General features: G+C 48.8%; 1 protein-coding gene across 3 annotated transcripts; it reads right to left on the reverse strand.

The window, feature by feature from the left end:
* Positions 1-818: 818 nt before the first annotated feature.
* LOC146356610 (uncharacterized) lies at positions 819-22,596 on the reverse strand. 3 transcript variants are annotated; one of them, XM_084841129.1, is made up of 6 exons: positions 22,132-22,596; positions 16,175-16,600; positions 15,612-15,738; positions 15,238-15,341; positions 14,920-15,046; positions 819-8,198 (listed from the first exon to the last, which is right to left on the reverse strand). In XM_084841129.1, exons 2-6 carry the CDS (start codon positions 16,592-16,594, stop codon positions 6,523-6,525), a joined length of 2,454 nt encoding a protein of 817 aa, XP_084697255.1. In that variant the 5' UTR covers positions 16,595-16,600; positions 22,132-22,596; the 3' UTR covers positions 819-6,522. The 3 variants fall into 3 exon arrangements, with proteins under 3 accessions (XP_084697255.1, XP_084697256.1, XP_084697254.1); XM_084841128.1 differs by having other exon boundaries at positions 820-8,198; positions 16,175-17,612; positions 19,407-22,595; XM_084841130.1 differs by lacking the exon at positions 15,612-15,738 and having other exon boundaries at positions 22,132-22,592.
* Positions 22,597-25,025: the final 2,429 nt, after the last annotated feature.

Raw genomic sequence — 25,025 nt, forward strand, 5'->3', positions numbered from 1 at the left:
GTAATAGCTGATGGGGCTCCCTGTGGTAAAGCCTGACCCAAGATCAGTTGATCAGTAAAGGCTCTCGGATTCAAATATTATCTTCATTTCTAGACCATCCAATAGCCGACGCTTTCTGGGCCGTTCACAAAAATTAAAACCACGGAGCGCAGCACAAAACTATGAAAATATAAAAGCTTAAAACCGCAACATAACAGTATGACCAGAATAAAACCTAGCAGCAATGCAGTAATTTCAGATACTGATTTAAAACACTAGACCTCAAAGATTAGGAAGCCAAAATACTGGGGGAGGGGGGGAATGTCTTCATCTGGTGCCGGAAGGAGTACAAGATTGGTGCCAGGCAAACCTCCCTGGGGAGCTCATTCCACAGCCAGGGTGCCACAGCAGAAAAGCCCCCCTTCCTGGTAGCCACCTGCCTCACTTCCTTTGGCAGAGGCTCACGGAGAAGGGCCGCTGAGGATGATCTTAAGGTCCGGGCAGGCACATGTGGGAGGAGACGATCCTTCAGATATCCTGGCCCCAAGCCGTTTAGGGCTCTGAATACCAGCACTTTGAATCGGGCCCAGACATGGACTGGCAGCCAGTGCAGCTGGAAAAGTACTGGCATATGATCTTGTTGGCCAGTCCCTGTTAACAGTCTCACTGCCCTATTTTGGACCAGCTGAAGTTTCCAGACCATTTTCAAAGGCAGCCCCACGTATAACACATTGCAGTAATCCAGACAAGAGGTTATCAGAGCATGGATAACTGTAGCTAGGCTACCTCTGTCCAGACAAGGGCATAGTTGGTATATTTATTAGTGCACCAACAATTGTAACCTATTGTTCCATGAAAACCAGAGGGCAGTTGCTCCAAAATTCACTGTACTGACTACTCCCAAAAGCTACTGCATCATGCACGTTTATTGAGCAATCTTTCAGAATTTGGCCACTGACTGTTCAATCAATCTTTACAGTCAACAAACCATTAATACAACAGGGGAAATACACACATATTACTAAAAATACATATTAATAGAAACGGAAGGATACAAAATCTGTGAGAACACTAGTCAGTAAATTTAAAAGAAATTATCAGACAATCATGAATGGCCTGGTGAGAATAGCCAGATCCAGAAATTTATCTACTTGTTCAGTAATTGACTTATTGGGGTTGAACAATCCTAAGGGACTCAGGAGAGTAGCTAGGGAAGAACTGCATAAAAGGATTAGGGATGTATGGATTGTGTAAAATCCGTTTTGTCTGTGTGTTTTTCAGATTGTCAGGCGTCTTTCGTTCTGTCATCTGTCCATCCATGGAATCCGATTTGTTTTTGAATTCATGCTAATGAGCATTTGCACAAATGCGCACATGCGAAAATGCACAAATTTCCCCCAAATGCTCATTTTCATGCTTTAGCCTATGAGGAAAATGCACATTTGGGGCTGTGGGTTTTGGGTTTTTTTTGCGTATTTTCTACGATGAAATTTTGTGCAACTTTTGGGAAATTAGAAAACCAGTTCACAAGTCCATGGAATCTGCCTGACAGAGGAAAAGCCAGTCAGCTGCAGAATCTGTGAGTTGGATTCAGGAAAATCTGAACTCATTTGAATTCTGTTGTGGATTTCTCCGACATCCCTAAATGGGATATATTAGGTCTTTTCTGGCATCTTGGTAATAACTGCAGTGGAATAGAACTTGCAAGATGGTCCACCTCAACTTTGTTAAAGGGCCAGCATCTGTTATCCATTGGAGTTTTGTTAAATTTGCCCTCTAATAGTTTGGAGGGGAGAACACTAAACCTTGCTAAGGAGAATGCCTCCCTATATTTGGGGGTAGTTAGCCATCCTAAGTAAGGCATTCCATCTTTACAGGAGAGGCCTGGTAGACCCAATGACTGAGGGGAACATGGTCCCATGCAGCTCCTCGGAGATCCTGATAGTCTATGTCCCATCATCTCTGTTTAACAGCCAATTTGGCACCTTCTAAGTCCATGGATAACCAATAAGGGGGTGAGAGACTTACCGTGGTGACTTTTTGCACCACAGTTTTCACCCATGGAGATTCAAAAGAGTCTGATAATACCTTGGAAGCCACAGAATTGAGAGTAAGCGCAAGGTGGTAGCAGAGCCGAAAGTGGATAGAATAGATCCATGCCAAGCATTTTAAGGAATTCAGCCCGGCCTCCAGATTAAGGGTGGCCCCAGAGAGACACCTGGGAACACCAAATATTAACCTGAGGAAGTAGGATGCAGTTCCTTCAAGAGAACTCTTACTGTAAGGAACCAGATTGGAACCCCAAACAAGACCTGAGAAACAATTTTGGCTTTAAAAACCTGGGTGGCAGCTAGGAAAAATCTCCCACCCTTCATTATGAAGAACCGGGTTAGCATACCCACATTTTGTTTGGCTTTGGCCTTGGCCTATTTTACCTTTACTCTCCAACTTAGAACTTCATGGAACCATATCCTCAGGTATTTACATGAATTAACTTGCTCAATTCTATTATTCCCCATAGACCAAAGAAATCTGACCTTCCTCCTAGAAAAGCCCATTACTTTAGGTTTTTTGTATAATTGATTATTAAAGGATTTTTATTTATTTTTTTACAATATTCAGCAAAGCCGCTCAGTAATCTCTAAGGTGCAAACGAGTCTGAGAAATCAGAATGGCATCATCAGTCTAGAGAAGAACGGAGACTTTTGTAAAACCAGTCTTAGGTGGGTGAGATGATAGTGATGCCAGCACAGAGGGGAGGTCTGGCAGGTATAAATTAAATAAGGTGGGGGCAAGAACACACCCTTGTCTAACACCCCAAAAAGAGATAATCTCATTAGTAAAATGACCTTGCTTACTACAGCAAACCTGGACAGATGACTTGTGACTGAAACAGAAAGGGGACTGAAGCAGAAAGAAACATCTTCTTTCAACAGAATACTGTTCTGATTTACCCCAGAGACAATCACGAGATATTGAATCAAATGCAGATTTTAGATCGATAAAGGCTGTGAAGAGTTTGCCTCCTTTTGGCACGGAGTATTTATGTGCCAAATGGGCCAGTACCAGACAGTGATAGAGAGGAGAGCAGCCAGCTTGAAAGCCAATCTGCTGAGGCCTAGAAAACTAGTGTAAATCTTCCCGACTATAGATAACAGACTGATAGGCTGGTAATTGTGTGGATCGTCTTTGGGGCCTCTTTTGAGAACTGGAATGATAAAGGCCTTCAACTTGGCCAAAGGAATTAAACCAGATTTGTTTATTAAGGAAAAGAGAGAGGCCAGCAATGGAGTCCACCAGCTGATATTACATTTCAACAACTCTGAAAGAATATGGTCTGGTCCAGGAGCCTTGCCCAACTTTAGCTGTAGTAGTAAGTCCTTAACAGTGTCGATATAAACATTGGGCCATTCGGGAGTATCCAGAGGCAGACAGGTGGAGAAATTATATATTTAACAGTCCTTGAAGGCAACATAATAATGGGTCTTCCCATATTAGCTGGGATATGACATTCTGGACTTCTGTTGCCATTACCTAAAGCTCCTGACACTTCTGCCAGAAAGTTTTGCAATTCTTAGTGACAGATGCCACCATCAGCAGCCACTGACTATGTTTATTCAACCATTCACTGGGTGACTGCTGGTATCAAGTGGATCAATACATGTTGCTAAATAATCCTAGATCTTCGTACGATCCGCGTAGTAAGCCTTAATACATGGATCAGCCTGTTCCTCATGAAAGCTCATGACATTCTGAACATTTGCTTCCTTCATATCACCCAGATCTTTTAAAATCTGACCAAAAATATGTTGTGACAGAGCCCAAACAGCCAAAGTCTCTGGCTTCAGAGTGAATCCAATTAAGGCTCCAGGACTATGACCATATTGCATGTATGTTGTCTCGATAAACTGATCAGTCCACAGCCCATTCCAAATATCTTTCTTGTGCCTGACTATGTGTTCACCCACCATGAACTTTATAAATAGCTCTCGGTCCCATTTTTGCATAGTGTTCGAGTAGTAGGGCCCATATCGTGCATAGCTAACATGCCCTGCTGTGAAGACGTATGGAAGCGTTGACTATACTGCATAAAAACGCAGTGACCCATCACCTTCTTTCTCAGCATGGATGAAATTCACCATAATAAAAAACAGGCTTCAGCAAGCAGTCAGCCCATAGCTTTGAAGTCTGACTGCTTTCAGACATCTTATCAACCTTTTCCACCATCATCTGGGAGGTCACTAATAATTCCAAGCAATATTTCTTCTGCGACCATCCTAAGGGTTCTCATGTTTTGAGGACACTTATGTCCTGAAAGCATCTTTGGTACCCCAGCAAAAGCCCACTACCACTCATTAGCGTATCAACACAACCAACAAAGGACATAAGCACGTGCCTGGCTTCCAGCCTCAGTACGACATTATTAAGTAATGGCTGCTCTACCCAAGTTAAATTGGCAACAACTGTATAAGAACAATCCTCAAAATTATATAAGAACAGTGTAAAAACCTTATATAATGTGAAATGCTATATCATGAATATTTCCCAAGGTCTAAAGAGTGGCACTTAAAAGAGAGGCCAGGAGATGCACAGATCATGAAGGGCCAGCCTCCCCTGGACAAGTGGAAAATCTGGAGCCAAGTAGAACTGGTTCTGTGATGTTTCAGGGTTTTCTTATTACTAGGATGAGGGGCAGGTTGCAATCACTGCAGAGGTGAGCAAATCAATGCTTAACAATATTTATTTAACTTCAGAATGTTTGGTGAATAATAACATTAAGAAAATAATTAAGAGAGCTAGGAAGCAAATTATGTTCAACTCTGACTTCAAGCCACACTATGCTGCGGAGAGCAGTGTCATGCTTGCTGGACCAACAACAGTTGCTTATCCCAGTTCTCTAGTCCTTGGTTGTCTGTCCCTGTCTGGAGTTGCACTCTTCATCATGCTGCAGACTGTCTCCTTCTCCTTCCCCACCATGCTGCTGGTTTCTCCATCCTTTCTTCTCTTTTCTCCCCCTTCACTCTCTTTCTGCCTCTCCCTCCTCTCTCATACCAACTGCCTTCCTGTTCCAATTGGCATTTTACCCTCTCCTCCACCCATTTCATGCTCCTCCCATTTTACACAAACTACTTCCCAAGGCCCTTACAGGCAGGCATTATAGTTCTCCATGTCCCTGGATTTCTCGAGCCAAGGTGTCGGTCTAAAGCTTGGTAGTAATGCTGTGCCGAAAATTTCTCCCACATTTTTTTCGACCATTCTCATTCAATTGGAAAGAAAAAAAAATGCTTTCGAAAAGAACATAAAAAGAGAAATTTCAGAGAAATTCTTATGGGTTGGGTTTGGGGTTCTTGTGCTTACCTTATTTATGAGGTGGCTGAGGAGTGTGTGCATGAGTGTCCTGTTTGCCATTGTACAATAACCGCTGCGGCAGCCTGTAGCCTCCTCAGCTTCCCACACTTCAGTTAAAGCCATCATGAGGAAGACGTCATGAGTCGATTCCTCCCATGGGGCTTTTTTCAGTTCAGAAAACCCAGGTAGCCTGGGAGGCTGCAGAGCAGTGGAAAGATGTGTAATAGAGAAAACACACACAGCACCTTCGGCCACCTCGCAGTGATTAGGTAAGCTCAAAAATGCCACCAAACAAAATTCAAAATTCTGCTTCAGAAGGTGGAAGCCTCCACACAGTTGCACAGAAGCAGTGCAATAAACCAAAAACCCTGAGGAAAAAAGAACCTCTGCGACAACCCCACCCTGAGGAAAAAAGAAAGAACCTGTGTGACAACCCCTGCCAATAGTTAGCCATATCTGTGAGAAACTGTCGGAGAATTTCTCCTCCCCTAGGAGAAATTCAGCAAAATTGTCCATCTAATTTCTCTGCCCAAAATAGGCTGAAGAATTTTGAGAGGCCATTTGCACATAGCTCTAGTTAGCAGCCTGCCTTTGTCTCCACTGTGACAGGAGATTATCCATGAAGCTCATTATATGACATTGGTCCAGTTTCCACACTCTAAGAATTTGTAGGGCTTCTTTCCTGTATGAATTGTTTGATGTGGATTAAGGCCAGGGCTCTGACTGAAACTCTCAGCCTAACATACCTCACAGGACTCATGTGACAATAAAATGGAGAAGAGAAGGGCCAGGTAATCTACCTCTTCCCTTGGAAGAGGGAAAAGGATAGTATATAAATGTAATGATAAAAGGATTAAAGAACTGGAATTAGAGGTAGAAACTCTGGGCTAAATCTATACCTATATTGAAAACAAGTAGTCAATGTATTATCCTGGAAGAAACTGGAAGTAACTGTTGTTTCAAATGAAAAGTCTAGATCTGAACTGATTTGCCAAAACACAACTTCATTCATGCCAACTGGGGAGCCTCAAGGTGCCGACTTCAGCAAGGAAAAGTCCAACATTCTTTAGAAGGTGCATGCAATGTGAAAGATCCTTCCACACTGAGGATTTCTAAGCCTTCTCCCCTGTGTGTATTCTTTGATGTTTTTTTAAGCTTCTGCCATCAATGAAACTTTTCCCACATTCTGAGCATTTATAAGGGCTTAACTCTTGTGTGAATCCTTTCATGTGAGTTAAGGGGGGAGCTGTGACTGAAGCTTTTTCCACACTTCGAGCATTTATAGGGCTTCTCCCCTGTGTGAATCCTTTCATGTGCCTTAAGCTGGGAGCTCTGAATGAAGCTTTTCCCACACTCTGAACATTTATAAGGCTTCTCCCCCGTGTGAATTCTTTGATGTAAGTCAAGGTAGGAACGCCAACTGAAGCTCTTTCCACACTCGGAGCATTTATAGGGCTTCTCTCCTGTGTGAATTCTGTGATGTCTGTTAAGGCTGGAGCTCCGGCTGAAACTCTTTCCACACTCTGAGCATTTATAGGGCTTGTCCACTCTGTGAATCCTTTCATGTAGGTTAAGGTAGGAGCGCTGACTGAAGCTTTTTCCACACTCTGAACATTTATAAGGCTTCTCCCCTGTGTGAATTCTTTGATGTGAGTAAAGTCTGGAGTTCCTTCTGAAGCTCTTTCCGCACTCAGAGCATTTATAGGGCTTCTCCCTTGTGTGAATTCTTTGATGGTCTGTAAGTTGTGTCTTTACAATGAATCTCTTTCCACACTCTGAGCATTTATAGGGCTTCTCCCCTGTATGAATCATTTGATGTTTCTTCAGACTTCTACCAGCAATGAAACTCTTTCCACACACGGTGCATTTATAAGGCTTCTCTCCTGTGTGAATTCTTTGATGCACGTTAAACAGAAATCTCTGACTGAAGCTCTTTCCACACTCTGAGCATTTAAAGGGCTTCTCCCCCGTGTGAATTGTTTCATGCAACTTAAGTCGGTAGCTCCGATTGAAGCTATTTCCACATTCTGAGCATTTATAGGGCTTCTCCCCGGTGTGAATTGTTTCATGCAGCTTAAGTTGGTAGCTCCGACTGAAGCTCTTTCCACACTCTGAGCATTTATAGGGCTTCTCTCCTTTATGAATTTTTTTATGCAAGTTAAGCTGGGAGCTGTGACGGAAGCTTCTTCCACATTCTGAGCATTTATAGGGCTTCTCCCCCATGTGAACTGTTTGATGTGACTTGAGGTTATTCTTTTGACTGAAGCTTTTTCCACACTCTGAGCATTTATAGGGCTTCGTTTCTGTGTGAATTATTTGATGTCTTTTAAGGTTAGAGCTCTGATTGAAGCTCCTTCCACATTCTGAGCATTTATAGGGCTTCTCCTCTGTGTGAATCATTTGATGTTGTTTAAGGTTGGAGCTCTGATTGAAGCTCTTCCCACATTCTGAGCATTTATAGGGCTTCTCCCCTGTGTGAATTCTTTGATGCACTTTGAGGTGTCTGCCATTAGTGAAACTCTTTCCACATTCTGAGCATTTAAAAGGCTTCTCCCTTGTGTGAATTCTTTGATGGGAGTTAAGGCCAGAGCTCCGACTGAAGCTCTTTCCACACTCTGAGCATTTATAGGGCTTCTCCCCTGTGTGAATTCTTTGATGAAGTTTAAAGATGGTGCTGGAGCTGAAGCTCTTTCCACACGCTTTCTCTGCCTTCTGAATAATTCTTTGGTCTCCTTCAAAATATTCTTCTAGCACAGGAATTTCATGGAAGTTAGTCCCGTCAAAAGAAGTGGATTTGTTCTGCCACATCTGTTCATCTTCAGTTTTCCTTTTCTGCTCTTTCCCATTGTAATTGCTTTTCCTCCCATCAGCTGAAAAAAATTAAAAGAGACATTATCCTCAATTTAGGGAATAACCCAGTGATTTGCTATTTTGATTAACAGAGGGAAAAAAATACTTAGACGGGAGCAGTTCCTTCCAAATATATTAAAAAGGCTCTGATGATGAATAGACCGGAGCATACAGAGCTTTTATTGGATACCAATATATTTTAACATACCAGTATTTATGGGCTGTCTATTAAGACATTGTCTTTGCAAGACAGCTTACAGCAATAGGTGAAAACTGCAATAAAACCAAAATTCATAATAAAAAGCAGTGGAACAAAAATACACTGGAAAACATAGTTCAGTTACAAATAACAATAGCCCAACGCAGAAAAGGATACCATGGTTAATGGTATCAAAAGCCATCGAGAGATGCAAAAAACCGAACTGGGTTGAACTCCCCCTATCCAGTTCCTAGCAAAGTTATCCACCAGGCTGACCAAGGATGTTTCCATCCCAAACCTGGGTCAGAATGCAGGATCTAAATGGTCAGTATCCTCCAAGAATACCTGGAGTTGAGAGACCACCACTCCTGTGTTAAAAAGACAGTTTATAAATTGGGTGATAATCAGAAATCATAGGCTGTGGGCTTGATTTCTTTAACAGAGACCACAAGTGTGCCTTGTTCAGAAAAGCAGGGACCATATCTTATGTCAAGAAAGCACGAGTCACCTCAGAAATTGATATCCCAAAGCCCAAACTAGCTGTTTTTATTATCCAAGAAAGGCATGGATTGAGAGAAAAGGTAGTAGGCCTCAGCCCTCCAACCAGCTTGTCTACATCCCCAGGTGGCACAAGCTGAAAACTATCCATAACAAAATGAAGGTGTCTTAGCCCCATTTCTGACTCTGTTAAAACCATGATATCAGTCAGTGTGAAAACAAGCAATTGCAGTTGCAAAATGTAAAGAAAACTGACCACAGGGGCCTTCTTAAAATGCCACACTCTGTTCCCCTGGGCCTCCACCAGGGAGTCCTTTAGCACCCTAAATAGCTCTGTGTGTGTATGGATTGGCAGGGGTAAAGTAAGATTTCTTTGCTGCCATCACTGCCACAGCACGACGTCTGTAAATGCTATCTTAACATCTGGGCTTGGGCCTCTTTGCAGAGTGTTTCCTGCCATCGTGTTCTACCCATTGGCGCAAGCGTTTCATTGTCTTCAGCTCTGCAGAATACCAAGGAGCAGGCACGAGTCTACAATTCGGTCAAGGGTCTTTGGGAGTGATCGTATTGATAGCCCTGCCCTTCCAGACAGTTCAGTGCCTTAGAAGGAGCGCCAAATAAACAACATGAAACCGCTGGGGTTCATCAGCTCCTAGGGGCAAATATGATCTTCCATATTGGTAGAGGTAATCTTCCAACTTGATCAGGTAATGGCCCCATCATAACGGAGTCACCAGAACCTCCTCCAGCCAGAAGGCATCTTTCAGGGTTCCTCTTATGACCTGGACCCCCTGAGCAACTCCTTAAGGATCTCTTGCCTCCTTCAGAGTCCCACCTTCTTTCTTTTAACTTCCCCTTCCCAATAACATGGGATTTAGGCTGTAGACATGGGGTGATTGACACTCTAGACACAGGCTTTAATCACAACAGTTTACTGGTATTTTAAAGCAAGCAAATCACAACTGAAGGTGCTTACACAATAGAGTGGAGTGATACAAAAGGCATTAAGAGAAAAAAAGTTGCAAAACACAAGTTCCTTTATCCTAGCTACATTTAGACATCTCTAGGCTGCTTCTTCCTGCTCTCTCTTCCTGCTCTGGTCTCTCTGACTCTGCTCTTACAGACTCTCTCGCTCTCTTTTTATACCCTGCTCCCTCAAAACTGAAAGTACTGTTTCAAACCTGAAGAAATGAAACTTAACTTGGAAAATGAAACTGAATCTTAACCGGGGAAATGAAATTACTCCTCTCAGAAGTAGCTAATGGTAAAGGTCCATTTGCAACATTTGCCCTTTTTCCCCAGCGATTCTATGACAATATTCTGAAGAAAATATTACCTCCCCATAAGGCCAGGAGATCCACAGTTCATGAAGGGTCAACCAGGCCATTCCCAGAACCAGTGGAAAAACTGGCCAAGTCTTGTGAGCCACAGATCCAAAAGTTAGTGGCCTGCCATCAATAGTCTGCACTGTGACAAGGGATTTAGGGAACACACTGGAATTTGGTGCCTGCATGCAAATTCAATTTCCATGAAATTGCTGGAGGCTCCCGAGTGTATCATTGCTGTAGTCTGGAACAAAGGTTGGTTTACAGGATGAAAAGTCACAGCCAGTAATACTGGCTGGCAAGGAGGTCAAACAGAAACCTGGTGTCTGGTAGGGCTCTCCTATTCCAAACCTATGACACTATCTAGGCTTGGGAGAAGTTCTTTCCTGATGTTGTCACACACAGACCCTTGGCTGCACAAGTATTTGCATAATGACAAGGCTTCCTGCAATACTGACAAAGGCCAGCCCATCTATCGTGTTGTTTCTCTTCTGCATTCAATCAGGGTTGGTCATCACACAGCTTCACAGGTTCCTCTGCAGACAGAGAGGAGACATGTACGCTGTAGGCATCTGGGGTTTGGGCGGATGCTCTGCAAGGTACAGGCACCTGGTGTACCAGGGGCAACTCTCTAATTGCCTATTTCTCCTTAGGCACAACTGGATCAAGCCTTGAAGGGTTGTGGGCCATTCTGACCTGGCCAAGACATCCAAGATGTCATCAGCCAATCCTTCCTGAAAGTGGTCCATGATCGCGACCACTGCAGGTCTTGAGATGATAAATGAAAAGAACTGGCGTAGGCAGAGGCGGTCTCTTTTTCTTGCCAGAGATGTCAGACGGGGCGACTGGCTGTCTCCAATGTCTGGGGTTCCTTGTAAGTAGCGTTCATGCATTCTTCAGATCCAGAGAAATTAGCCAGGGGCCAGTGAGCAAACAGATCACAAAACCCACCCTGATCCATCAGGAAAGTCTTCAACAGGGAGCTGTGCGTACAAATTACGCTGGGCTAAAAAAGCTGGAAGTTTGTCAGGGGAATCCATTACATTTCTCAGACGTGCAACGGGACATTTGTTCATCGAAGACATAGGTGGAAGCAGCGGATGAGATGGAAGTGGGTTCAGCTGAGCCTGCAGGACACCTGCCGTAGCACTGAGCTGATTCACCTGGTCCCTGAGGATCTGATTTTCCTGCAGTGTAGTCTCTGTTGTAGGCGAAAATGTAGGGGCTGAACACAGACTGGGAGCTACATCCCAAAGAGGTAACCCCATACAAACTTAGAGAGCTAAATATTGGGGGGGGGGGGAATCCAGCAAGAACTCACAGGTCTTGCAGCTTTGAACTAGGAAAGATTCTTGAGTGGTCGAAAAGAACCTCAGCTACATATTTTAACTAATCCCAAGCTTAGTAAGGTGGGAATAAAAGCAATTCATAGCTCTATACTAACAAGAGCCACTGTCCAGGACTAACTAGTGGAAGAGTATACTTATAAACAGAAAAAAGAACAGGCTAACTTCAGTTTGGGCTTGGCTTAGGCTCAGGTTTTGTCAAGGGCTCCTTGGAGGCCTCTCTCAGTCTAATCCAGTAGCCAAGTCCAGACACAGACAAAGGGATTCCTTTCAAAGCTTTATTCCTCTTTTACAACTTAACAACTCTACCGGTAGCAACTAGATCTGAGCAGCAGAGTACCTCTGCCCTAAGTTGGAACAGTTGGTCCCCATTTGAGAGGGAATTACTGGCAGACCCCTGAACTTGAGGACTAGGGAGAGTCCCTCCCCATTTCCCTTGGATCCTCTGGACGCAGCCGTTGTTTGCGTGCCAACCGCGCACTACGCCTCCTTTCTGCGCCCTCCATTTGGCGCCGCTCTCTGCGTTGGCGTTGCGCGTCCATCAAGTCTGCTTCCCACGCTCTGTCACTCCCTGGACTGCTATCTAAGCTAGGAATGCCAGTGGGAGGAATCTCCGTCAGCTGTTGGTCCTGGGAAAGAGGAGCGCGCGCCTCTTCCAGGAGCAACTGCTCTTCCTCAGAATCAGAACTACTCTGGGATTCTATGGGCTCACTGTCCACCCTGACAGGTTTAAGGCCCTACAGACCCATTCATTCGGTAAACCTCAGAAAAAAGATTAATCCCAAGTTCGAAACTTCAGTTTAGCATTTAGATTTCACACAACAACAACAACAAAACGATACACCTTGTCAGCTCCTCTGCTTCCTGCATCTCCAGGGAGCAGCATCCCTTGCAAATCACCTATGCTTTGTCTGCTGTCCCTGCCAACAACCCATGGAATACAGGGGTCTCCCATTCACTACTGTCCTCTTGCCTAAATATGAGATCACCATTCCCAGAAGGCTCCACTGACCTACATTCCCAACCACTGGAAGCTAGTGCTGACCAGAAGTTCACACACAGCCTCTCTTGTTTTTTTCAAATGGGGCCCCTGAATCAGTTTGGCTGCAGCACTAGTTGGGCCTATTAATATAAGGAGGTTGGCTTGCAAGGGAGCCAGCTCTCCAAGTGTGAGGAGCCCCAGTGACGGTCTCAGCCCCAGCACATCAGCACACAAGCGAGTGAAGCACCTGTGCGAGTTTGGCAACAGGCTGAGTAAGCCAAAACAGTAAACTCTTCTCTTCCTACTGATTGTAAGGAACCATAAATAAATAACTATAAATAAATTATCCACTTTTTTCTAGCAACAACTAAGTTTTCCAGGTAAAATGGGAGCCAGTGTGGTGTAGTGGCTAGAGTGTTGGACTGGGAGCCGGGAGATCCAGGTTCTACTCCCCACTCAGCCATGGAAGCGCACTGGGTGACTCTGGGCCAGTCACAGACTCTCGGCCCAGCCTACCTCACAGGGTGGTTGTTGTGAGGCTAAAATGGAGAGGAGGATAATGTAAGCCGCCTTGGAAGAGGAAAAAAGGCGGGATATAAATGCAATAAATAAATAAATAAATAAAAGACACCCAAATAAAAAATGAGTTATGAAGGTAGAAAATCAGCAGGGATGTGGGGGCTATCCAGTGTATTGCACTGAGTGCCACAGATACGGCTACCTGCCTGCTAGACAGAAGCAGGTGTGTGTGTGCTCAGTGTAATGAGCTCCTGGCTCTCAGGGAACAAGGTGATTTATGGATGGCATCTCACTCCAGTGAAGCTCTCATGAATAAGTACATCTCCATTATGTTGGAGGGGGTGCAGAGCTGGTACACATCTTCAACACTGGTGGACTTGCCCATTCACTCAAATCTTTTGCGGTGAGGTTGAAAATGGCATTAACAAAATTACCAATCAATCAATTAGTCTGTACCCAGGTCTTGCCCTTCTTAATCTATATAACAAATTTAATACTAATTATTTGCAAGAAGATTTTCTTTCATTTCTTTTGCTGGCTGCTAGACAAGTTTTTGCTAAAAACTGGAAATGTGATAGGCTTCCTAATTTGAGCGACTGGTATGGAAGAGCGTGGAATCTGGCATTATTGGAGAAACCGACTCAGCATGTTGGGTGTTCAAGAGATCAATCAGACATTGGCACATTTGAATATACGTGGTCATCATTCATTAATGTCATTGACGGAGAAGGCAATGGATTTTGGTCTGCTTCAGCAACTCATGGCGACGTGTGGACAGGTCGACTCAGATCTATAAGATCTGGACAGTAAGACTCGTTATCTTCATGGATTCCTGTATTGAGCAGGGGGCTGGACTCGATGGTCTTATAGGCCCCTTCCAACCCAACTATTCTAGGATTCCATGATTCATGTGGTTCCCCTGCCTTGAGATTTTTCCTTTCTGGAAATGGATTTTTATTCTCTCTGTCTACGTGTTATATGTTGTGTCTTTGCTCTTTTGCTTGACCAGTTGTATATTTTTTGTTTTAAGTATTTGGATAAATTTGTACCATCTATATTAATAAAAATTATTTTAAAAAAAGAAAAATCCAAAGGACATATTTACTTGTAAAAAAGAAAAAAAATCATGATTCTGAGAACGGAAGCCCCCCTGGAAGTCTTTGGGTAAAGACAGAGGGAGGAAGAAGCAAGAGAAACAAGAGAGATATTGGTGAGGGAGTTTACCACCCAGCCCCATGGAAGATGTGGATGGTGCTTTCCTAGAAGAGGTGACAACACTTTCCCAGGGGCAAGCAATAGTAGTCAGGGAGGAATTCAGCTACCCTAACATCTGCTGGACATCTAACTCCACAAACAATGGAACATCCAATACATTTTTTACTTGTTTGGCTGAACAATTTATCTCTCAGAAGGAACAAAGGGATCTGCTGTCCTGGACTCCATCCTGAGCATCAGGGAAGGACTGGTAGATGAAGTGAAAATGTCAGGAACCCGAGGGGAAAGTGACCATGTCATTTTGTAAATCGTGACAGAGAGGGCAGTGAATGCACAGCTTGGCTTTTCGGAAAGCCAATTTCAAAAAGCTCAGAGAAATGTTGGGTGGGTTCCCATGGCTAGAAATCCCGAGGGGAAAAAAAGAGCTCAAGAAGGAAAGGAGATTCTGAGAAATGAAATACTGAAAGCAAAATTTGAAACTATTTCCATGAGAAAGAAAAATGGGGTGGGGGGATGTTAAAAGAAACCTGAGCAGCTGTGCAGACAGCTGCACCCTGGAGTGTAGCGCACGCATTGAACAGGACTAGATGGCCTCCAGGAACCCTTCAAATTCTAGGATTCCAGGATGTCTTAGCCCAGGGAAAGAGGGAGACTTACCTGGAGAAGCCAGATTCCTGCAATTCTCCTCCATGACTTCCCTGTGCAGAGCCCTCTGGCCTGGATCCAGCAGAGCCCACTCCTCCTCCGTGAAACGCACAGCCACCTCCTCGAAGGTCACCAGAGCCTGGAAGAGGAAGGGTTAATCTGAGCAGATGATGTGAGAGAGACAGTCAAGGGGAGGCGGTCGGAGGTCGTCCTGCGGGATCCAGGGCTCCGTGAGCGACATTCAAAGCCTTCTTGGTGGCCACTACAATAGATGATCCTTTCAGGGCCAGGGCGACGTGCCAGGGGCTGAGGCACCCAGGCCTCCCATACCTGTTCTGGCCGCCCAGACGTCCTTTCCACACCACCATGAAGAGGAGGAGGTTGAGAAGGAGCCCCCAGCGCCTTCCTGCTATCTCTGAGCATTGCCCCATTTCCTGAGAGGAAGACAAGGAAAGAAGGTGGGAAGACACTTTGGACATCACAAGCATTTTGCACCGCAATTCCGAGCGCGAAACCGGCCTGTCTCCGCAAGGCTTCTGTTCATCATTCACTGTATATAAAGACTTCATCTGTCGAAACAAAACTCCTTTTTTTCACACATCCAAGAGACGTTTCTCCTCCCCACGTTGGCTCAAGGGGAACTGAAAAGCAGCCCACGGGTGACAGAAGGAGACCATGTTGGAACACGCCCCATTGATCCTTACCCAGACAGGCGGCACCTCCGTCCTGCTCCTGCAGGAACCACCCACACAGCGGCCTGTCTTTGGCGCCCAATGGAGCCTTCACTGCTTCAGCAACATCCGTGGCCGCTTGGGCTAACGTCCCCTGCTCCTGGAAGAGGGGGAAGGACCCCAGGGAATGAACTGGTGTTACGGTATTGTGTAAGGAAGGAGTCGGGTTGACCTCCCAAGCCCTGCACCTCACTCCCAGCTGGGTCTTTGGCAGGCGGGCATGCAAGGATCTCTGCGCTGGGGCGAATGAATCAAGCCTGGCATTCATTAGAAGAGGACCAGAACAGGGCATCTCAAACCCCGCCCTGAAACCAACCAGGGGGTGAGGGAGAAGCTCCCAGATGTCCCCTCTCCCCTGGAAGGGCTGCACCATTGGCTGGAGAAGGAGTTCCTCCTTCCCTGGATCTTCCCAGCCCCCTTCGTGTGATGCCCTCATGGAGAGCCAGGCCCACGCATTCAGAACCACTCTCTTGTGGGCCGTTCACTCCGTTAATATCTCAGCCCCCCGGAGCTCCCGGGATGAAATATTCTCTCACCTGCTTCTCTTCCGCTGCCTGGCTCAGGAGGAAGCCTTCTGCCAGGGCCACCGCCTGGGATGTGGTCTCCGGCCCACACTCTCTGATCCAGCTCTCCATCTCCGGGTGCAGGACAGCCAGGAACTGCTCCAGGATCACCAGGTCCAGCATCTGAGCTTTGGTGCGCCTTTCTGGCTTCAGCCACTGATGGCAAAGGCCGTGGAGTCGGCTGCAAACCTCTCGGGGCCCCTCGGCCTCCTGGTAGCCAAAGCCCCTGAAACGCTGGCACGCCTCCTCCCAGCTGGCGCTGCTGCCCCCCAGGCTCTCTTGCCTGGTTCTTTCCCAGAGCAACCCACTGCTCCCGTCGTGGACAGTGCGGGGGCCTTCTCCTGCCTCAGGTCCAGCAGAGTCCAGCTTGTCCATCTTCACTCTCGGCTCCATCGCAGCCTGCCAGAGGATGCGAAGGAAGCCAATTTCATCCCTGGGACAGGGAGGAGGCCACTTCCTGCAAAGGTCACAAGCCCCCCACTCCTGACTCTGGCTAAGGAAGAGAGGGGAAGACCCAGACACAGGGTCAGGGAGAGAAACTGTGGAACCCTCGGTAGCACGCTGTGATGAGTCTGCATGGCATTTTGAAGATAAAGTTGCCCAGATTCATCATGAATTGGGACACCACGATTAATGCAGTTCCATTGGTAGAGGCATCCAGAGAAGCGTCTGATCCAGTTTTATTGGATGAGCTTCAGTTACTGTGGACCAAGGACACAGAGACAGTGCTTGGCCAAGTCCGGTCGACCACCTGTGTTCTTGACCCTTGCCCTTCATGGCTTACTACATCAAATAAGGAGGGGATGTTTGGCTGGGTCCATGAGGCTGTAAATTCCTCCTTGAGAGAGGGAGTGGTGGTGGCCTCTTTAAAAGAGGTGGTAATTGGGACACTCCTGAAAAAGCCTAATCTGGACCCAATTATAGCTAACATCCCCTTCCTGGGCAAGATGCTTGAGCGGGTGGTCGCAGGACAAGTCCAGGCACTCTTGTTGAAGGAAATGGATTATCTAGATCCCTTTCAACTGGGTTTCAGGCCTGGTTTTGGAACGGGAACTGACTTGGTCGCCCTGTGGGATGACCTTTGCCTGGTGAGGGACGGGGGAGTGCAACCCTGTTGATTCTCTTGGACCTCTCAGCGGCTTTCGATACCATCAACCATGGTATCCTTCTGGATAGGTTGTCTGGGCTGGGAGTTGGAGGCATTGGGCTGCAGAGGTTCCAACCCTACTTGGGTGACCGACTCCAGAAGGTAGTGCTGGGGGATTATTGCTCTGTGCCATGGCAATTATGCCATGGGGTTCCACAGGGCTTTATTTTATCCCCCATGCTGTTGAACATCTACATGAAACCACTGGGGGAGGTTATCCAGAGGGGTGGGCTGAGGTGCCATCAATATGCGGATGACACCCAGCTCTCCCTCTCTCTCATCAACTCCAGGTGAGGCAGTGGCTGTTCTGAATCAGTCCCTCAGCACGGTAACGGATTGGAAGAGGGCCAATCAACCGAAATTTATTTATTTTATTATTTATTTATTGCATTTATATCCTGCCTTTTCTCCTCTTGCAAGGAACCCAAGGCGGCTTACATTATCCTCCTCCTCACCATTTTAGCCTCACAACAACCCTGCGAGGTAGGTTGGGCTGAGAGTCTGTGACTGGCCCAAAGTCACCCAGTGAGCTTCCATGGCCGAGTGAGGACTAGAACCCAGATCTCCCAGTCCAACACTCTCACCACTACACCTCGCTGGTTCTCGGAGAGCAATCCAAGAGGGAAGTACTGTTAGTGGGTGGTTCGTCTGCCCGGCTAGGTGATATTCAACCTGTAATGGAGGGGGCTACACTCCCCCTTAAGGATCAGGTTTGTACTCTGGGGGTGCTCTTGCACCCAGAGCTGTCGCTTGAGGCACAGGTGGACTCAGTAGCACAGAGCACCTTTTATCACCTTAGCCTGATATACCACCTGTGTCTTTACCTGGACAGAGAGAGCCTAGCTACAGTTATCCCTGCTCTGATAACTTCTTGTCTGGATTACTGCAAGGCGTTTATACGTGGGGCTGCCTTTGAAAACGGCCTGGAAACTTCAGCTGGTCCAAAACAGGGCAGTGAGACTGCTAACAGGGACTGGCCATCGAGATCACATTATGCCAGTACATTCCCAGCTGCACTGGCTGCCAGTCCATTTCTGGGCCCGATTCAAAGTGCTGGCATTATTTATTTATTTATTTATTTATTAAATTTATTAATCGCCCATCTGACTGGTCACCCAGCCACTCTGGGCGATGTACAACCCACCATAAACAATTTAAAACAGTAAAATTTTACCATAAATTTTTTTTTAAAAAATACCCTAACCCACCCCAAATGCCTGCCTGAACAACCATGTTTTTAATGCACGACGGAAGCTCATTAAAGAGGGGGCATGACGGAGTTCCCTAGGGAGGGAGTTCCACAGAGTGGGGGCCACCACAGAGAAGGCCCTCTCCCTCGTCCCCACCAGTCTAGCTGTCCTGGCTGATGGGACAGAGAGAAGGCCATCCGAGGCTGATCTTGTTAAGCGGCCTGTCTGGTGTTGCTGGAGGCGCTCCTTAAGATAGGCTGGGCCGGAACCATATAGGGTTTTAAAGGTCAAAACCAACACCTTGAATTTGGCCCGGAAAACAACTGGTAACCAGTGCAACTCCTTCAGCACTGGAGTGATGTGATCTCGCCGGCGGCTGCCTTTAATCAGGCGAGCCGCCGCGTTCTGTACCAGCTGCAGTTTCCGAACCGTCTTCAAGGGTAACCCCACGTAGAGCGCATTACAGTAGTCTAAACGAGAGGAGACCAGGGCATGTACTACCGATGGGAGCAGATGGTCGGGAAGGTAGGGGCGCAGCCGCCGTATCAGATGGAGTTGATACAGCGCTGTCCGGCTCACAGCTGACACCTGAGCCTCCATGGACAGCTGGGAGTCCAAAATGACCCCCAGGCTGCGGACCTGGTCTTTCAAGGGTAGCTGTACCCCATTCAACACCAGGTCAACATCCCCCAGCTTCCTCTTGTCTCCCACCAAAAGTACCTCGGTCTTGTCAGGGTTGAGCTTCAGCTTATTCCTCCCCATCCAGCCACTCACCGTCTCCAGACATTTGGACAGGGATTCTACGGCCAACCTTGGTGAAGATTTGAATGAGAGGTAGAGCTGAGTGTCATCCGCATATTGATGACACTGCACCCCAAACCTCCTGATGATAGCCCCCAGTGGCTTCACATAGATGTTAAATAGCATCGGGGAGAGGATGGAACCCTGTGGCACCCCACAAGTAAGTGGCCACGGGTCCGAAACCTCCTCTCCCAGTGCTACCCTCTGGTACCTGCCAGAGAGGAAGGACTGGAACCACCGCAATACAGTGTTTCCAATGCCCAACCCCTCCAGGCGGTCCAGGAGGATACCGTGGTCAACGGTATCAAAAGCCTCTGAGAGGTCGAGGAGAACAAGGAAGGAGCATTCACCCCTATCCAGAGCCCTTTGAATTAACATTCAAAGCCCTAAACGGCTTGGGGCCAGGTTATCTGAAGGATCGCCTCCTCCCATATGTGCCTGCCCGGACCCCAAGATCATCTTGAGAGGTCCTTCTCTGGGAGTCCCTGACAAGGGAAGTGAGGAGGGTGGCCATCGGGAAGACGGCCTTTTCTGCTGTGGCACCCCAGTTGTGGAATGAGCTTCCTAGAGAGGCTCGCCTGGTGCCTACGTTAGGTACTTTCCGGCGCCAAGTGAAGACCTTTTTATTCTCCCCGACATTTCAGCATTCGAGTCTTTCAGCTCTGCTCTGTTATTTTAAATCTGCTGTTTTACTTTCAGTCTCTGCATTGCTGCTCGATGTTATTCCAGTTGTGCTTTTCTACTGTCGCTTTGCGCCGTCTATTTTATACTGTATGTTCTGCCGTGTTTTGCGGCTTTCGTTTTCCCCAACTGCCCAGAGAGCTTCGGGTATTGGGCGGTATATCGAAGTAAGAAATAAACAAGGAAATGAAATCGGACTCAAACCTGCCAGCGCTTACTGACGCCAAAGGAGCACAGCAAACTAGGTTCAGCAAGCAAGAGTTTAAAGTCCATGAAAAGCATTGCAGTGCTTTTCATAGCAGCTTTTTAGCACACTGATGTTTTAATTAGAAAAAAAGTCGACATGCAAAGCGCTTCTTTGCCAAGGCGGAGCGGGCAAGTGGGGCAGAGAGCGGAGTGCCCCCCCCCCCGGCTCCACTCCAGGAACCACGACCCAGGGGAGCCGGCACCTGTCCCCACATTTTAGGAGCCGGACAGGCATAAACTTTTCCCAGGGGTGCTGCTCGGCCTTGACATTGGGAGGCCGGTGGGGGAGTGGGGGGCTGCTCCCGCAGGTCTGTCTGAGGACCAGGGAGGATCAGGCCCAAACCTCCCTCTGGGTCACCAGCAGATCTCTGGATGGAGCTGCTCCAGCCCCCCCCCAATTCTCCCTCCCCACAAGCCCCCTCCCCAAAGGGCCTCTGGGTCTGCCTCACCCTCTTACCCCCCCACCAAGCCCCCTCCCCTGAGTCCTTCTCCCCCTTTCCAGCCCTGCACGAACCCTGCCCGCAGGATCCTGGCGCTGGGAGGGGGGGGCTCAGCCCAGAGGGTCGCCTGCCCAGCTCGCCTTCCTTGGGGGGGGGTGGAGCATGCGTCGGGGGGGGCGATCTCAGTCTCTCCCCCTCCCCAAAGGGCCTCTGGGTCTGCCTCACCCTCTTACCCCCCCCAAGCCCCCTCCCCTGGTTCCTTCTCCCCCTTTCCAGCCCTGCGCGAACCCTGCCCGCAGGGTCCTGGGGCTGGGAGGGGGGGGGCTCAGCCCAGGGGGGTGGCCTGCCCAGCTCGCCTTCCTTGGTGGGTGGGGGGGCGATCTCAGTCTCTCCCCCTCCCTAAAGGGCTTCCGGGTCTGCCTCACCCTCTTACCCCCCCCAAGCCCCCTCCCCTGGTTCCTTCTCCCCCTTTCCAGCCCTGCGCGAACCCTGCCCGCAGGGTCCTGGGGCTGGGAGGGGGGGGGGCTCAGCCCAGGGGGGTGGCCTGCCCAGCTCGCCTTCCTTGGTGGGTGGGGGGGCGATCTCAGTCTCTCCCCCTCCCCAAAGGGCTTCCGGGTCTGCCTCACCCTCTTACCTCCCCCAAGCCCCCTCCCCTGGTTCCTTCTCCCCCTTTCCAGCCCTGCGCGAACCCTGCCCGCAGGGTCCTGGGGCTGGGAGGGGGGGGGGCTCAGCCCAGGGGGGTGGCCTGCCCAGCTCGCCTTCCTTGGTGGGTGGGGGGGCGATCTCAGTCTCTCCCCCTCCCTAAAGGGCTTCTGGGTCTGCCTCACCCTCTTACCCCCCCCAAGCCCCCTCCCCTGGTTCCTTCTCCCCCTTTCCAGCCCTGCGCGAACCCTGCCCGCAGGGTCCTGGGGCTGGGAGGGGGGGGGGGCTCAGCCCAGGGGGGTGGCCTGCCCAGCTCGCCTTCCTTGGTGGGTGGGGGGGCGATCTCAGTCTCTCCCCCTCCCCAAAGGGCTTCCGGGTCTGCCTCACCCTCTTACCTCCCCCAAGCCCCCTCCCCTGGTTCCTTCTCCCCCTTTCCAGCCCTGCGCGAACCCTGCCCGCAGGGTCCTGGGGCTGGGAGGGGGGGGGGCTCAGCCCAGGGGGGTCGCCTGCCCAGCTCGCCTTCCTTGGTGGGTGGGGGGGCGATCTCAGTCTCTCCCCCTCCCTAAAGGGCTTCTGGGTCTGCCTCACCCTCTTACCCCCCCCAAGCCCCCTCCCCTGGTTCCTTCTCCCCCTTTCCAGCCCTGGGGCTGGGAGGGGGGGGGCTCAGCCCAGGGGGGTGGCCTGCCCAGCTCGCCTTCCTTGGGGGTGGGGTGGAGCATGCGTGGGAGGGGCGATCTCAGTCTCTCCCCCTCCCCTGCCCCCCCCCCGCCGCTCCGCACTCACCGGCCCCCTTGCAGGGGAGGAAAGAGGCGGCGGCGGCGGCGGCCGCAAGCGTGGGAAAATCCCGGGCTGTGTTCGGGGGTGGGGGGAGAGGGGGGGCAGGAAGCGAAGGGGGCAGGACGTGAGCACGATCCGCCCGCCCTCCCCCTCCAAGGGCCTCTCTAGGAAGCGGCTCTCGCTCCCTCCGGGGACCCCCCCCCCCCCCAGCCGTCCCTGCGTCTCCGTGCGCCTCTTGCAGAAATGGGCTCGGGGAGCGGCGCGATCCGGGCTGGTGCTGGGCGAGGAGTCCAGAGCGGAGCCTTGTGCTCCCCCCTGTTCCCTGCCGGGACGGGCGAGCGGGCGCCCGGCAAGACGTCTCGGACTACCACTCCCATGAGCCCCAGCCAGCGCGGCCGGGGATGATGGGAGCGGCAGTCCAGAGGGCCCGGCGCGCTCCGAGTTCTCGCCTCCCGCTGGAAGGTCGGAGCCGCCGCCTGCCTCCCGAGGGCTGGACTGGGGGAGCCGAGCCGCCGCCGCCGCCGCCGCCCCCTCCCCTCCATTCCATTCCATTCCTTGGGAAAGCGGGGGCGGGTCTGGGGGATGCGATGGAGGAAGCGGGGGCTGGAGGGCGGATGCTTTTGCACTGGGGCGGGGGGGGGGGGAGCTCTCCCAGTCGTAAAACCCGTTGCTCGTGGCACAAATGCAAAGACGCTCTGATAGACACAGTCAGGGCCAGAAATACTGGAACAAGGATAAGTGTCAGGGCAGTTGGCCTCTGCACACCACCGCATTGAAGTTGAAAGGAAACGCGCCCAGACGGGAGCGAAGGCAGGGCTTTCAGCTGCAATTCAGGGGTTTGACAAAAGCGGGGCACCAACCATTCAGGAAGGACAGCCAGTGGCATACACACACACCCGTTGGTGGTGGCGCATAAGTAATGGAACAAACCAACATCATTTCAAACTTAAGGGTTGCCTTTAATACCTGGATGAAAATTCTTTGCAGTCAATGACTGCCTGAAGTCTGGGACCCATGGACATGACCCAAGGCTGAGGCTCCTCCCTCGAGATCCTTTGCCAGGCCTTTACTGCAGCTGCCTTCAGCTGCTGCTTGTTTGTGGGACTTTCTGCCTTCAGTCTTGTCTTCAGTAAGTGAAAAACGTGCTCTATTGGGTGGAGATCAGGTGACTGCCTTGGCCATTGAAGAACATCCCACTTCTTTGTCTTGAGAAACTCTTGGGTAGCTTTTGCTGTATGTTTTGGATCATTATCCATCTGCAGTATGAAGCGGCGTCCTATCAGTTTGGCAGCATTCGGCTGAATCTGAGCAGAAAGTATAGCCCTATACACTTCGGAATTCATCCTGCTGCTTTTATCAGCAGTCAGGTCATCAATAAACGCCAGTGACCCGGTTCCGTTGGCAGCCATACATGCCCATGACATAACACTGCCTCCACCATGTTTGACAGATGATGTGGTATGCTTTGGATCATGAGCTGTTCCTTCCCTTCTCCATACTTTTCTCTTCCCATCGTTCTGGTACAAGTTAATCTTGGTCTCATTGGTCCGAAGAATCTTATTCCAGAACTGGGCAGGCTTTTTTAGGTGTTTGCTGGCAAAGGCTAATCTGTCCTTTCTGTTCTTGAGTGTTATCAGTGTGAAACCTCTGTATTTACATCCATGAAGCCGTCCCTTGACTGTAGTTGTTGACAATGACATGCCTCCCTCCTCAAGAGCGTTCTTGACCTGGCTAGATGTTGTGAAAGGGTTCCTCTTCACCTTGAGCAGAATGGTTGAAAGAACTGTGTATGTTTAATCTGGAGAAGAGAAGAATAAGGGGAGAAGATGGACTAGACCTTTTCTGTATTGCTCCAGGGGGAGGGCTAGAACAGGAAACCCTGGAACATAGCCCACTATAGAAATCCCATAGCAGAAATTTCAAAAAAGAAGCAGAGCAAATTCCTAGAGGAAGAGATGCAAGAGACCAAAACTCAAGTATAGTGAAGACAACCCCCCCCCCCACACACACACACAAAAGATTTGTTCACCAATTTTCTTCCTCTTCTAGTGGCTAATTTTTTTTATATCATCATAAGTGTATCCCAGCAAACCCTTAAGTAGCTACCGGGTACCCTTGAGACGTTTTGGACTTCAGCTCTTATCAGCCCCAGCCATCATGGCTGATGGTCAGAAATGCCTGAGGCTGCAGTCCAAAACAACTAGAGGGCATCAAAGTGGGGAAGGGTGCCTCAAGGCAATGCCCCATCATTTAATGACCTTCAATTTCTCCCTCAATTGAAGGGTTACGTATTACAACTTCCAGCACTTGAACGTACATCTCTGCTGGGTTTTTTTTTTTTTTAATTTTGTAATGGATAGTGGATATTGGACCAGGAACAAGGCTATACCCCACCCGCACCAGCCATTAAGTTAGAATTGGCAGTTGGGCTTCTGGCTTTGGCATGGGATCAGTGTTAGCATCTGGAAAGGTCTAGAAACATAATGCATAGCCTCAAAAGGCAACAGCTGAAGCAACCACTGAATATTTTGGTTTTATTGAAGATTGGAAGACAATGTGAGACGTGTACACTTTTTTTGTCAGGGAAGGATCTGACTGGAAAGAGATTACTGGAAGATCCTGTCCTTCTTCTTTGCCATTCAGGAGATCAACCAGAATCCAAGCCTGTTATTGAACATCACCCTGGGCTACAACATCTATGACAACTATCACAGTGCCAGAGTAACTTCTGACATCTTCGTAGACCTGCTCTCCACTGGGCAGGCAAATCTTCCAAACTACAGCTGTGGAAGAACAAATCACCCATTGGCTGTTTTTGATGGGGCGGATTCTGAAACGTCCATCCAGATTTCAACCATGTCACACATCAACAAAATCCCACAGGTGTGGTGAGGTAGCAT

This window comes from Heloderma suspectum, chromosome 2 (assembly GCF_057233095.1).
Source record: "Heloderma suspectum isolate Gila_16-S chromosome 2, 16-S_ref, whole genome shotgun sequence".
Classification (NCBI taxonomy): Eukaryota; Metazoa; Chordata; class Lepidosauria; order Squamata; family Helodermatidae; genus Heloderma; species Heloderma suspectum.

Bases quoted from the DNA above. Each gene is read 5' to 3' on its own strand.
- LOC146356610 (XM_084841129.1), bottom strand. From the start codon at position 16,594: ATGGAGCCGAGAGTGAAGATGGACAAGCTGGACTCTGCTGGACCTGAG. The intron at 15,047-15,237 runs GTATGGGAGGCC...TTCCTCTTCCAG, and splicing joins CGTCTGGGCGGCCAGAACAG to GCTCTGGTGACCTTCGAGGA. The intron at 8,199-14,919 runs GTAAGTCTCCCT...AATTTTTTTCAG, and splicing joins CAGGAATCTGGCTTCTCCAG to CTGATGGGAGGAAAAGCAAT.